This window comes from Cyrtonyx montezumae, unplaced genomic scaffold (assembly GCF_038088225.1).
Source record: "Cyrtonyx montezumae isolate F1298 unplaced genomic scaffold, pur_monq_1.0 scaffold_14, whole genome shotgun sequence".
Taxonomy (NCBI): Eukaryota; Metazoa; Chordata; class Aves; order Galliformes; family Odontophoridae; genus Cyrtonyx; species Cyrtonyx montezumae.
The window spans coordinates 11,915,762-11,928,839 of record NW_027071870.1 but is presented as its reverse complement, the minus strand read 5'-3'; the positions used below and the strand labels follow the sequence as shown (position 1 = coordinate 11,928,839).

The window sequence follows — 13,078 nt, the reverse complement described above, 5'->3', positions numbered from 1 at the left end:
TGGAAGGGATCTTGTAGCCCACCCAGTTCCAACCCGTTGCCATGAGCTGGTTCCCATCCTCTGGATCAGGCTGCCCAGAGACCATTTAACCTGGCCTTGGACACCTGCAGGGATGAGGCACCCACAGCTTCTCTGGGCAGCCTGTTAATCTCAGAAAAATGCAAATATACCGGTTTGCTTTGTTTTAATCTGTCCTTTGATGTAATTGCTGTCATATTAATGCAAAATGCACAATGCTGCTTAGATTCCAAGAAGCAGTGAAACCTGTAGGAGGTGAGAGATGCTGGATGCTGACTTTGGGGCTGGGAGAACAAGAAAGGCCTCTGAGAGCTCTTCCTCCCTGTGTTTGACCTTTTCCTCTGGAGCAGAACCCCTCTCCTAGAAGTGCTATGTTGAGGGGCGGCAGGAACACTCCTCTGTTATTAAGATTTTGATTTGATTTCCTGTATGTGCTTAGTCTTGGCTTCCCTTTTAAATTTTTTGCAAAGGTTTGAATTTCACACATGTGCTGTGTGACCAATGGGCTGATTTTCTGTGCTCCTAAGTTTGAACTTTGTATTAAAACAAAGGGTGTTAAATGGTCTTTGGAAATATTTTCAAATGCTTAAAAAATGTACAAATCCAAGTCTCATCTGAGATGAAGTACGTTATGAATTAATGGCTTTATGCATAGTTTTACTAATTCCCAAAAAGATTCACGATGTAATGAACTTATTCTCAAAAAGCTATTGAAAAACATTTAGGAAATATTTTTAGTTTAAGTGAATATGGTTTATATTCACATAAAAATCTCAACTAAACTTAATATGTATGTGTCTGAATATGGATTTATTTTTGTTCTCTGGTGATCTGAAAAAACATCTGCATTAATGGTTATGGAGTTCTCTTTTTTAAACAGCCTTTTTAGTTGTAATGTTGAGTATCTTTGTTACTGTTTTAAATAGTATATATTTTTGCTGTCTGATACGAAATATTAAATACACTAGCACTCATAGTTGCCCTCAGAGTTTACATAAACACAGGCAAGTAAATAATAATCAATTTCACTTCTCTCATATGTTTTACTTGAAATTCAGTATAGCTACATTTATTAAACACCAAAATGTTTAGTCAGAAGCACCACGTGTAATGTAAAAATACTGTAGTTTGGCAAAATACCTGTGGAGATATTTCTTAGAATATCTCAGGTTTGGAACCAAATGCTACAGAAGAATGTAAGCACGAAGCAAGTGGACCCCTTGCGGGATGCTGCAGAGGAGCTGATGATGATCTGAGTTCCTGTATATGTTCTTTTGCTTTCAGTCCTTTGTAGATCTTCCCATATGTAGTCGGTGGATGTCCACATGCTGTCTACAAACCTGATAGGGATCCACAGGCTGCAAAATCAATGTGTAGTGTGTTTTTAATGCCAAGAAGATTTCTAAATTAGAATGTCAGGAAAAAAGCAAAAGATGATACTGAGAATTGTTCCATAAAATCCTTCATTCTCAAGTGGATTAAAAAAATAATTCCATCAGTAAGAGGGATGGTTCTCTTCTTTCTCTCTCTCTCTTTTTTTTTTTTTTATCTTATACAAGATAACTCTCTTCTCTTAAGCAATGAAAGATACCTGAATTGCATTTCACAGAGCCTTTGTGTAGTTTAAAATAAAAGAAAATTGTGATGTTTACTTTTGGCTGTAGTAGCCGTATCTTAGAGGTATGCAGCTAGCAGACTGGGTAAGGGAGTCCTGCAGATGCTGAGAACTGGTGCATGGGACATTCTTCCTTCCCCTGCTGGCTGTGGCACCCATGAACAGACTTAGATGCCCTTATGCAGGGAGGTAGCTTCTCCTTTCACCTTCCTGATGCCCATCCAGATGGACAGTGACCCCTCCGCATTCCTGTTACTGTTAGATGTGTTTTTTTGTAGGCTGAAGTTGTTAGACTTGATGCTGCAAGGGTCATATCAGAGTGCAGGGCATGCAAAGAGGTGCTTTTTTTGGATTTCCTGGCCTGAGATGTTGATTTTCCCTTGAATCAGTTGAGATTCCTCCTTTTCAAGCAACAGCCTTCAATTGTTTATATTTGCAGAAGACTACATAACAAACAATGACTATCCCCTCCTTTTTTCATCTCAGTGTATCAATATATTTTGGGTTGCAGAACAATAAATTGAAGAAGGAAAAATCCTTAATATTATAAAACAAACAATATTCGTAATTATTTTAGTAATTATTCTATGCAGAATAAAAGTATGCCTGCCTTATGTCTCCTTTCTTTGTGCAGATCATCTCAAAATTGTCATAGCTTATTATAGGATGATATAAGGAGTGAGGCTTGTGGTGTGGAGACAGCTTGGAAAAGTTAGCTGATGGGAACCTTACAAATTCTGGCACGAATTTTATACCCATAGTATTTCAGTAAATATCTTCTGTTAGTTCTGGCTGATGCTGCGTCTCCACTAAGAAAGATGATCGTCATCACTAGGCTAGAACCAATCACAAATTGTAATGAAAATTGGCAACAGTAAGCCTGAAAAGTCATTGATCCAAAAATTCATGTCTTTCATGTAGTGAGATTTCTTTTTGAACTTCAGCTGAGGTTTTTATTTGCTTATTCCTGGTTTTGAACTTTTAGGAATAATTTTTGACTCTCTTCAGCCTTAGCAATGTGAAATGAAAAAATAGAAGTGAGAAATCAGTAATTAAGCATGCACAGTAACGACGTGTTTCCAGGCTGAAAAAGGGAGGAGGGAGGGAAACTGCTGAAGTTTCTCCGAGGTGTGGAGAATTTTCTGCATTTCCAGAAGAGACCAGTTCAGGCTCCCTGTTGTGAGGGCTTGGTGAAGTACATGTAAATGCTCAGCTTTGCAGGTATTTAAAGCAGCAGTGAGGTTTCCCACTACTCATTTTACTTAGCTTTTCTTTCTTGTTTATAAGTATGATATGCTTCTGGTAGGGAAGAAGAATTAAAGCTGTCTGTTGGTCCATCACCGCTTGAAGATCAGCGGATCTTCCATTTTATTGTCCCATTGTGGGCATCATCTAAACAATTTCACTAACAACCTCCGGTGTAGTCTAATTTGCCTTACTCTCTATTTAGCTACCAGGAACACCAGAGATTTTGCTGCAAGCGGTCTTTAGCCTTGAGAGCTAATGAGAAGATTTCAGCTTTTAGTGCTGATAGCTGGAGCTCCTTATTCCCCACTTGTATAATTGGAAGGATCTTGTCTGGAGGTTGTTTGTAAGCCAGTAGGTTTGAGCTATGCCCTGTTGCCTCTCTTGGCTTCCCAGACCATCCTCTGACCCACCCTAGGAAAGGCCAGGCATGGCAGCTCTGTCACTGCACATCTGTCAGTGGGAAGGGTTGGTGGCATTTCAACTCAGTTAAACACGCAAATACTTGATTTGTCTTTTGGGATTCAGCTTGGTACTTGGAGCTGAATGATGGAAAACAGTGCTCTCACCTGGAGATCGTTTTGCTTTGAGCTTTGCCTTTGAGCTGTGTTAGTCCCTGTGTGCAGAAGAGGCATCTGCTAAAAATATTCATCTGAGCATGTGAGATATGTGACATGGACTTTTCGTGGCTCTACATAAGCTCTTTTGCTCATCTTGGTCATCAGTGGCAGCTCTGAGCTCAGTGAAACATTAACACACAGGGATTTGATAAGCTTTAATGAGAGCATGTTTCATGAGTGTACCAACATGTTTCTAATAATCCTAGTAAATGTTTCTGTCATGGAAACAAGAACAAGTGCCATTAAGATTACAGAAGCTGTTAGTCATTTTTAATAGTGTTCAGGACTGTGTACACTGTATCTTGTTGTGAAAGTTCTTTCCAGATTTTTTTTTTTTTTGTCTGAGTCAGAAACCAAGTAGTGTGCAGTAGGACCTGTTCCTTGCCACATCTTTTTTCGTTTGTTTTTCATCTAAAGTAGCATATAGATATGAAAATGTATACCTAGATCACGTTTGACGAAAAATATTTTAATAAAAATATAATTATATATTTTAATTATTATATATTTTATTAAAATTATATATTTTATATTATATATTTTAATAAAAATATTTTACTGCAGTAAAATCTTCTTGGTTGTCATAACTATCATGCTTCTGTAAAAATCTGTCTAAATAAGTTCTGTCATGAAGTTATGTGGTCTTTGGGCAACAGGTGTTCAGATCCACCTGCTGGCGCTGATATCCCAAAACTCTTGCCTTCAGCTGCCTCACGGTGGTCTGTGAGCTGCATGTGAAGTGTTCCTGTCTTAAAGACCCTCAGTTGTCTTTTTGATGATTTTTTAACTTCTCCAAAGAGGAGTGAGGCTGGAGCTGGCTGTGCCCCCTTGGTGTGTGGGGAAGGGAGTCTGGGGTGCTCAGTGTTTGCCCCATGCAAGGGAGGCTTTGCTGTGTGGAAGTGTACAGGTGCCCCAGATTAGCATCCATACATTTTCAGAGATGGAATATTCATCTCATGCCTGGCTAAGAAATACCTCTTCCCTTACTGTTTCAAATGTATCTAGCATAAACAACGTACCTATCTAACTTATTCATGACTCAAGGTTTTTAGATACAAATAGCAGTTCTCTACTGTCTGTTCTTTACTATACCCTATGTTCATGGTGATCTATTCAGTAATGGTCCAAGTGTGACTGGTGTTTACCAATCCAAGTTTCTTCATTTCTAACCCCCCAGCAGAAACACTCTATGTTTTCATTCCCTTGCTGTACTGGTGCTGTTTGCCAGACCTCAGTGGGTAGGGCTTCCCTTTGTGTCACCACAGGAGTGCAGCAGTGCTGTTCATGGGCAGCCATGATGCTGCTCTAGGGCCATGCAAGCCTTTACCATTTGAAAAGTCAAGTAGTTCTGTATACCAGGAGCCAATGGGTGCTGTACTGGGATTTGATGGAGAGTAGGGCAGGAGAGAATTTCCTATTCCAGCTTTGCAAGGCTTTGTGTAACAAGTCCCCTGCTAATTGAATGCACACCTGCTGAATTACAGTTCAGCATATCTAACTCTTTGGAATTGGAATGTGATCCACATATGAATTTCCACCTCACACAGGAGGTGATGTATGAGGCTGTGTCAGCAACAGGTGTTGAAAGGAAGTTTGATTCTTGAGAAAGTCAGAATTGGATATGGGCTGAAGAAGCTCACTGCTAATTTGAATTATATCTTGCATTGCAGAGTAATGGTGCATTTTGCCCACCCCTTTTACTCCCCACAGCCACATCTGATTTTCTCTGGTTGAAACTCACTCATGGAAGAACCACAGTGCATATTATACACATTATAACATTTGTTGATCTTCCCCAGTTTTTCAATTCTTTTTTTTTCCAGGAAAAAAAATGGAAACTTCTTCCTCTAAGTGAGGCTTTCCAGTCCTGCAAAAAGAATTTAGATTGTGAGTAATATACAGTTTTCAGATCACAGTAATTATTCTCACTAACAATAGTATTTATACTGTTCAGTTTTAGGGATTTTTCAAAGTTGTAGCAAGAATAATATCTGTCAACTTTCTTGATGTTTCCAACTCAAAGTAGCTAGGAATTTGCTCCGGTCATTGCAAACCCTTGCCTGCATTGAAAAATTACTTTTGAATGAAGATACAGGAACACGCCTTCAGTATAAAATAGCTAGAAATAAATATCAGTAAGAGTCTTATTAGCTAGGGTTGCTCTTTGATGTAAGCAGAAGTATTTCAGCAGTAGTAAAGTTGATGACACTTCTAGTGTCACACAAATGTTTGAAGGAGGAATGAGCAGAATTCTATTTGAGAATAATTTGCCACATCTTCAGGGCTATAAATGCACTTTTCCTAGATCTCTAGCAATGGTGTGAAAATAGGTAATGGTGTAAGCCAGAATAATATAAGAAAAGCCATGGTGAATTCATCCCCAAAACTTAAGACTTCAGCTCATTAAAACATACTGAAACTTTTTTTTTTTTTGACAGAAATGAGTAGAACATTTGTAAGATCTGACATTTTTGTCTTTTCTTTTGGCATGCAAAGATATTTGCATTTAAAAAAAAAAGCCCAGAGAAAGGAAATGGAGATAGTGTACGTAATTAAATTTTAATTTCAGTTTTAAAGATCTTTCACTAATTAGCTTTAAAAGTCAGTGTCTAAGTAAATTGAGTTTCAAGGTGCAATCATCTTTTTCCTCCTGGATATCAGTATTCAAAAGTAAGAAGAAAGAATATTAAAGATGAAGGAAGACTGTTATTTTAAGCCTTTCAAGATAAGGATTTAACATTACCTCATTATTAAAATGTCTATGGCAGGTTGTTGTTTCCTTATTTTTAAATTTCAAAGTCATTGAGCATGCATGGTTGAGAAAATGGGAAAACTCAGATTTTACTGGAAGAAAATGAAAATGATACAAAGTCAGTTATGATTTTTTGAGTTATGATACGAGTTTTTGGTGGATTGGTTGCTTTCTTTTTTACTGTCAGCCATTCTTCCAGAATGGTGATGACATTTCTATACTATTCTGGGTGGTTTCTGAACATTGTAAAACCAAAATAATAGTTACAAAAATGAACAGCAGTAGATAATTAAGATAGAGGTGAAGTTATGTATTGCAAAAACCACGGGATATGGTATAACTCTGTGTGACACGTGAAAGGAAAACATAGTTTTGTAAATGAAGGAGACATAACTAGTAACAGGAGGATCAACTTGGGGGAACAATGCATATTGAGAAGACTTTTTCATGGTTAAGATTTTAACCAAATAAAGAGTATTTGCTTTGAAAAATGTTACAAATTCTTTATTAAATAGTAGCTATGTAAGAGTGGCATGGATTTCTGAGAGAAAAACACTGCTCTGCACCAGGACAGAGTGAGAGTTACAAATGTACTTTTCCTTTGCTGTCATGTTCAAAAATATGTTTCTGAAAAGATCTGTAATCGGTAATGTGTAGCTACATAGTGCAACCATTGTGCGTCCACCTTCCCCACAGTCCTATCCATATTGCATACATGAGTTTGCTTACAAAAAAGGTGTTACAATCATCCAGTGAATATTTTACCTCCTGGAACTGTATGTAGTTTTCTTTTTCTTTTTTTTTCTTTTTAAAATTAGAGACCTGCTTTCGATTTGCACTGTTTTCTTACTCTTGAAGAGAAATGTTGGCTTATGTTCATTGCTGTTTGGTTTAAAGCAGTCTGTAGATAAGTTCACGATCAGTTGCTCTTTGTCTCCAACTGGTTTTCTTCACTCTGAAGGGAACAAGTGTTGAAAACCCTGTGTTGTAGTCCAGCTTGCGACAGCCTCAGTGTTCTTTGGAAGTTATCATCGTCTTGCCTGTAGAGGCTTGCAGGAATGAAAGTTGATCAGCTTTGGGGAAGCTGAGGTTTCAGAGGTCATAAGGGATGTTTGTGCATCGCTGTGCCTGGTGGAGTGGAATGAGGAGCTGGAATTTGAGCCGTTGTCCTATGAACTGTGCTGGTGTGTGAAACTCCATGCTAATCTGAATATTTGTATCAGATATTTCAGTTAAATATTCATGAAATCTTAGTGTGAAATTTCAAGTACTTTAAGCTGAAATAGTCCTGCTTTCCAGATCCTAATTAATCACTTTTTTGAAGGACAATTAGGACTTGAGTGCTAGGATGAACTGGTTGGGTGGCACAGTCAGGGAAGCTGTTCAGTCCCTGTCTCCCAACCCTAGACCAGTTGCTTGTTGCTGAGGTAGGATCTCTGTGTGTCTTGTGTATACAACCCAACTCAATGTACAGTGTACAGGTTAGCTTCAAGACACTGTGGAGATCTCTGTGATGAAACCTACTCTTTTCCAAAGAAGTTTTTTGGTTTTAGTGAATCATTGTTTTCCCTGACAAAACTTGTTTGAGTGTGGAATAGAAAATAGTCCTATTCAGGTCTGCTAATCAGTCTAGAGGTGGCCAAAAACAGCCTTAAGTCCATTTTTCATATTAGTGACTTAAACATGCCAAATTGCAAATGGCCATGACACTGAGGAGCTGAAACAGCTGAAATCTTCACAGTGTAAAACTGTCTTGGCTATGCTGTATCCATCCATATATATATGGACTGGGGAAATATATAAATATAAATATATATGCATATATATATATTTCCCCAGTCATTTCTGAGAGGAAATTGGTGTGGGAACATATATATTAGCTCTGCATTGAAAGACCACCAGCCATTGCAGTGCATGGTTGCATAAGAGGTGAAGCATACAGCTTTATGGATGAAATTTGCCAGATCCTCTCTTGCTTTTGCTCGTATGCTTATTTGAAAATCAGAAAAGGTGATGACCCTTTTAAAATAAAAATGGAATTGCTGGCAGGAAGGAAAGGTACAACTCTGTGTTCCTAGTGTTTAAAGATGGTTATAAAATGTACATTGACTGTTTTTATTATTTATGGTGAAACTGCTGTTGCTTTTAATAAAATGAGACTTTCAGTCAGAGTTTCATGATTATGAATGTGAGCATTTTGTTACCCAGCTTGGATTTATCCTACAAATAACTATTTTCTAACATAACTGTGGCCATATACATAACTTAATGGGATTCTCTGTCACACATAATTCTTTCTCAAGTTCCAGTGTTGGACTTATTGCTGAATACAAAGTCCTTGAATATGGCTCATGAACCGAGTTAGTGGTGACTTTCATGATTTTTAATTTAATTTTTTCCTTAATTCTTAGACTTTTATAACTTCCTGTAATTCATTATTAGATTTACCATTTCAAGTGCTTATTTAAAAGGCACCTTAGCTGCAGAAGCAAATCAATATTTACAGTGCATTAGTGCCACAGAGAATTTGAAGCCTTGTGATTAGAGTTCATCGCTGTTTTATCCACTCTTCAAAGAAACCACAGACTTCAAACAGTATCAGCCATCATCCTGAAATCAGTGACATTGCATTGGTCCCATACATACTTCATCTAGTGATTTAATTATTAAGTTCCTTTCCTTTGATTTTTCTTTTAATATTTTAAAGGATATCCTCTTCAAATCTATAAATTTAAGTAAACCAGAAGATTGCAACCAACAGTATATTGGTGGAAAAATCTGTTCTGTATATGCTTTTTTATTGTTGTTTTAACAGACAGTACAGAAACTCTACTAGAGCAGCTTCTCAGAATAGAAATGGAGAATATAGGAGATTATATTCGCAATTTGTGGTTAACGTAGCATAAGTAAGATGTAATTCCTGGATTAATACCTGGTGAGGTGTTGTCTGTTGCCAAGGAGCAATTGCTAAAGCTCTCCGTGTTTGTCTCATTCCAGTGATTAAAAAAAATAATAAAAAATAACAAATCTAAATTTTAGTTTCACACAGGAAACGTGTAAACGTAGAACACACAAATGGATGTCTTTTTCTAAATCACTTTATTGTTTTATAAGTTTGTTTAGTAATACAAGTCACCTTTCCCTATATATGGAACTGTTTTCATAAGGAACGACTGGAATTGATCAAGCTATATCTTTGTATTGAAAGAATAGCACTTCTTAGAGAAGTGTTTGATAAATGCCTGAAGGTACATCAACAGCTAGCCTTAGTAAGATAATTGAATGGGTCATACTAAAGGTAGCTCATTACAAAGAGATTTTTTAGAGAAAATTCTCACAGTAAGTGTTTTCGCTGGAACATTAATATTTGGGAATTCTGTTGCATAGTCAACTTTGTGTATTGTGAAAAGTCCCTGACACGTAGCATGGTTCAAACTCTGTTTAAGCTACAGAGAAAAAGGCAATGCAGTGAAAATTACTCTCTCAAGAATTACTGACTTCCATTTTCTTCTTTTATTTCTTTGGAAAATCGGCTTCTTTTACAGAAGTTCACTGAACTGAACTTTTGTTTTGTCAAGTAATTTGAAGAAAGAGTGTAAAAAAGAAGAACATTTTGCATTCGTCGTGCTTATATATATAGATGTAGGAGCATAAGGAGTAAGTGAACTCATGTTTGAAAATTATAGTTCCCTGTTGTAGGGTGGGTAGCTAAGGCAAGAAGGATAATATGCATGGGTTGCTGCTTGGAACAAATATAGATTGGTATTTTTCTTAAGTGGCACATTCATAGTTCAGACCTTCTTTCTTGACCAGGCAAATCCAATAAATGAGAGGGTATATTCAGAGCTAAGACAGAAGCACAGCCACTGCTGTTAATGGGTCACTTTATTATACTCTGTGCTGCTGTTGCCAGTGACCACAGCTGTGGCACCTTCGTTATATAGATCTCTGGTGATTTGATAGTGTACTTTTGTTATGATTACCATCTAGCAGGAAGTGAGGAGCTTTGCCTTCAGCTGCTTCATGAAACTTGACGTAGTTGAAGAAAAGGCAATCATAGAAAAACTCTCAATTATGGGCTTTACTAGCATAGACTGAGTAATCAAAATCTAAGTAGAAGTTGACTCAGACCTTAAATAATCTTTTGCGTAATTAATGTAATCCTTCCTGAAATATCCTTTTATTCACTCCTTGTTGCATTATACTTTTATATGCATATTTATAAAAGAAAAAAAAATCTTTGCTGAAAATTAACTCGTGATCATCTTTGCAATGAAAAAAAACCCACCAAAAAACAGCCCACCAAAAACAGAGGAAATGGAACTAATACAGCGTTTGTGGGAAAAACACTAATTAATCCTCTGTTATCCTTGATTACCAGGTTGGACATGAAATAGAATGACTGTTTTGGTGTTTTGCCATGTACCACTTGTGCATATCTCAGCAGTATGATTCCTAATTGTTCCAAAAAACCCCAGCCATGCATATTTTCTCCTCTTTTGCGTGGCTTGATCGACATATTCCTCTGTGTCTTTATAATGCTATATAAAATAACATTTTGTATTTTAGCATTGTTGTATGTAACTTTAATATAAAAACACTGTGAAGCTGAAAACTGGTCACTTATCAGACTGTCTCTCTACTGGGAGACATGAACCTTCAGCAGCTTCTTCAGGAAATATTTGATCATGGCATTGAAAAATAGTTTTGGTTATCATTGTCGGATGTTGGCCAGTGTGCCTTGCCCAGTTCCGCTGCTTATGTTGTAGTTATCAGTTTTTTTTGCTTTGCATTCAAGGTTCTCAGTGCACCAGTAAAGAGAATTAAAACTGATACATCACCTCCTTTCTGGTGTTGAGTGGGAGAGTGCTAAGAGGTCACAAATGCAGGCAGTGAAACTTCTGTTTGTGCACAGGCACTACAGATGTGTGGATATTTATTGTAGGATAATAAATGAAATTGGAAAAATGAAGTTGTATTTCAAGAGAAACTAATGTACCATCCAAGTTTACAAAATTCTGACCTCCACATATATTTAAAAAAACCCTTTTTTTTTCCAGTCTGTCTACCTGCCTACTGCATTGTTTATTACTAATGAAATATTTTTCTGCTGTCAGTTATCCTAATTGGGAAGCTAAGGGAAATGAGATAAATCAGCACAGATCTTGTTTCATCTATCAGGAAAAGGAAGCGTATAGAACAGAAACTGATAGCTTCCTTGTGTTCTGAAAAAAGAACAGAACATATACTTCCAAATGAGAGGAGGCTGCCTTTCCTGGCTGCTCTGCCTCCACTTGCATGTTCAAGCTGGTGGTACCCACACTACAAATATGGTGCTGAGGTTGGGCAAGTGTGGTCTGAGGTTTTGGCATGAGACTGCTTATCTACTTGCTCTTTATCGCTAAGTTACTTTAGTCAGTTGTTCAAGCTTAGTTGTTTTTTATGTTTTGCTCAACAACCAACAGATGGTAGTGATACCATTTTTGTATTTAAGAAACCCAGTTGCTGCACTAGGTTAAGAGTTTTGTTTGGCCTTCGTTTTCTTATGTGGTCAAGCAGCAAGACTGTAGTTTTAAAAGAAGCAGACCTTGTCCTTGAGGAACTATGCTGAGGTCAATAGCTGCTTACTCCACAGAATCACATTTGGTCAAAACCACCCATCCAGAGCGTGAAAAAGAAAATTCTTCTCTGATGTGAAAAACATTTTATATCTAGTCATTGTTTATTTACTGTCTGTTTTGTTCTTCAGACATGCCTCTTCATGTACGGCGGAGTAGTGACCCTGCACTGATTGGCCTCTCAACTTCTGTAAGTGATACAATTTTTTCTTCAGAAGAACCTTCACGGAAAAATCCTACGAGGTGGTCCACAACAGCAGGCTTTCTCAAGCAGAACACCCCTGGCGTACCCACTGCACATGAAAGAAAGGTATATTTTGGTATATTTCTTTACCTCTTTTCATTGAATAAATGTGAAATGTGCATACATTTTGGATTTTTTTGTCCTCCTCTTAGTGGGTAAACCTTTGTTTTCAGACCTTGTCCAGCAAACCACACTATCAGCAGAGCACTGTGCCAGTCACAGATGTACCTTCTTAGGAAGCCCTTAATGATACCTGCAGCAGGTGTTACAAATGTTTGATTTCACCATTAATTGCTGTTGAAGCTCTGATCATTCCTTACTCTGCCAAGTAGAACCTAAATACTGTCAAGTTTTCTTTGAATGCAAATAAATGGTGTCTTTAATGATTTCTACTCATCTCTGCAGAAGTTCTAAAGTCAGTGAATAATCTGCATGCCTACAGCTAGTCTGGCCATCTTTCTGACATACCAACGCTAGTTTTCATTTTCTGAGTCAAGCAATGCAAAACAGAAATTACAGATGCTGTCTGTCTTTGTTAACATTATTAATACTAAACCAGTGAAATTTAAAATGCCTGTTATTTGCTTCCTTTATTTCAGTGTGATTTCAGTATCTCTACTTGCACTCTTTATTAAGAAGAAACTCAAAAGAAAACAAATAATTCCTTTGAGTCATTTCTATAGAAAGTTGCACTTTTGGTTGCCATTCTGAGTGCACAGCACAAAATCCTGTCAGAAAAGATGCAGCTTATAATAGTTATATTCCTTTATTACTCTTAATTCTGCGTAATATAAACACAACCCCAAGAACCTGCAGCCAGGATTCCCAAACTCTAGATAAAGACATCTTTACATACTGCTAATGAACTTGTCTATCTCCCGAGGGATTTTTAATATGTCAATACCAAAACACTGAGGCCCACGTTTTTACAAAGATTTCTGTTTAATGTGGTATCTTTAGGTCTCT

The 13,078-nt window shown here is 37.3% G+C and overlaps 1 protein-coding gene across 14 annotated transcripts in view; it reads left to right on the top strand.

Moving 5' to 3' along the window:
* PARD3 (par-3 family cell polarity regulator) overlaps positions 1 to 13,078 on the top strand; it is a 425,974-nt gene that overhangs the window by 150,987 nt on the left and 261,909 nt on the right. For all 14 annotated transcript variants that reach the window (XM_065731482.1, XM_065731480.1, XM_065731479.1 and 11 more), the window contains one exon: positions 12,000 to 12,178. In XM_065731482.1, coding sequence (XP_065587554.1) covers positions 12,000 to 12,178 — 179 coding nt within the window. The remainder of the gene's footprint in view (positions 1 to 11,999; positions 12,179 to 13,078) is intronic.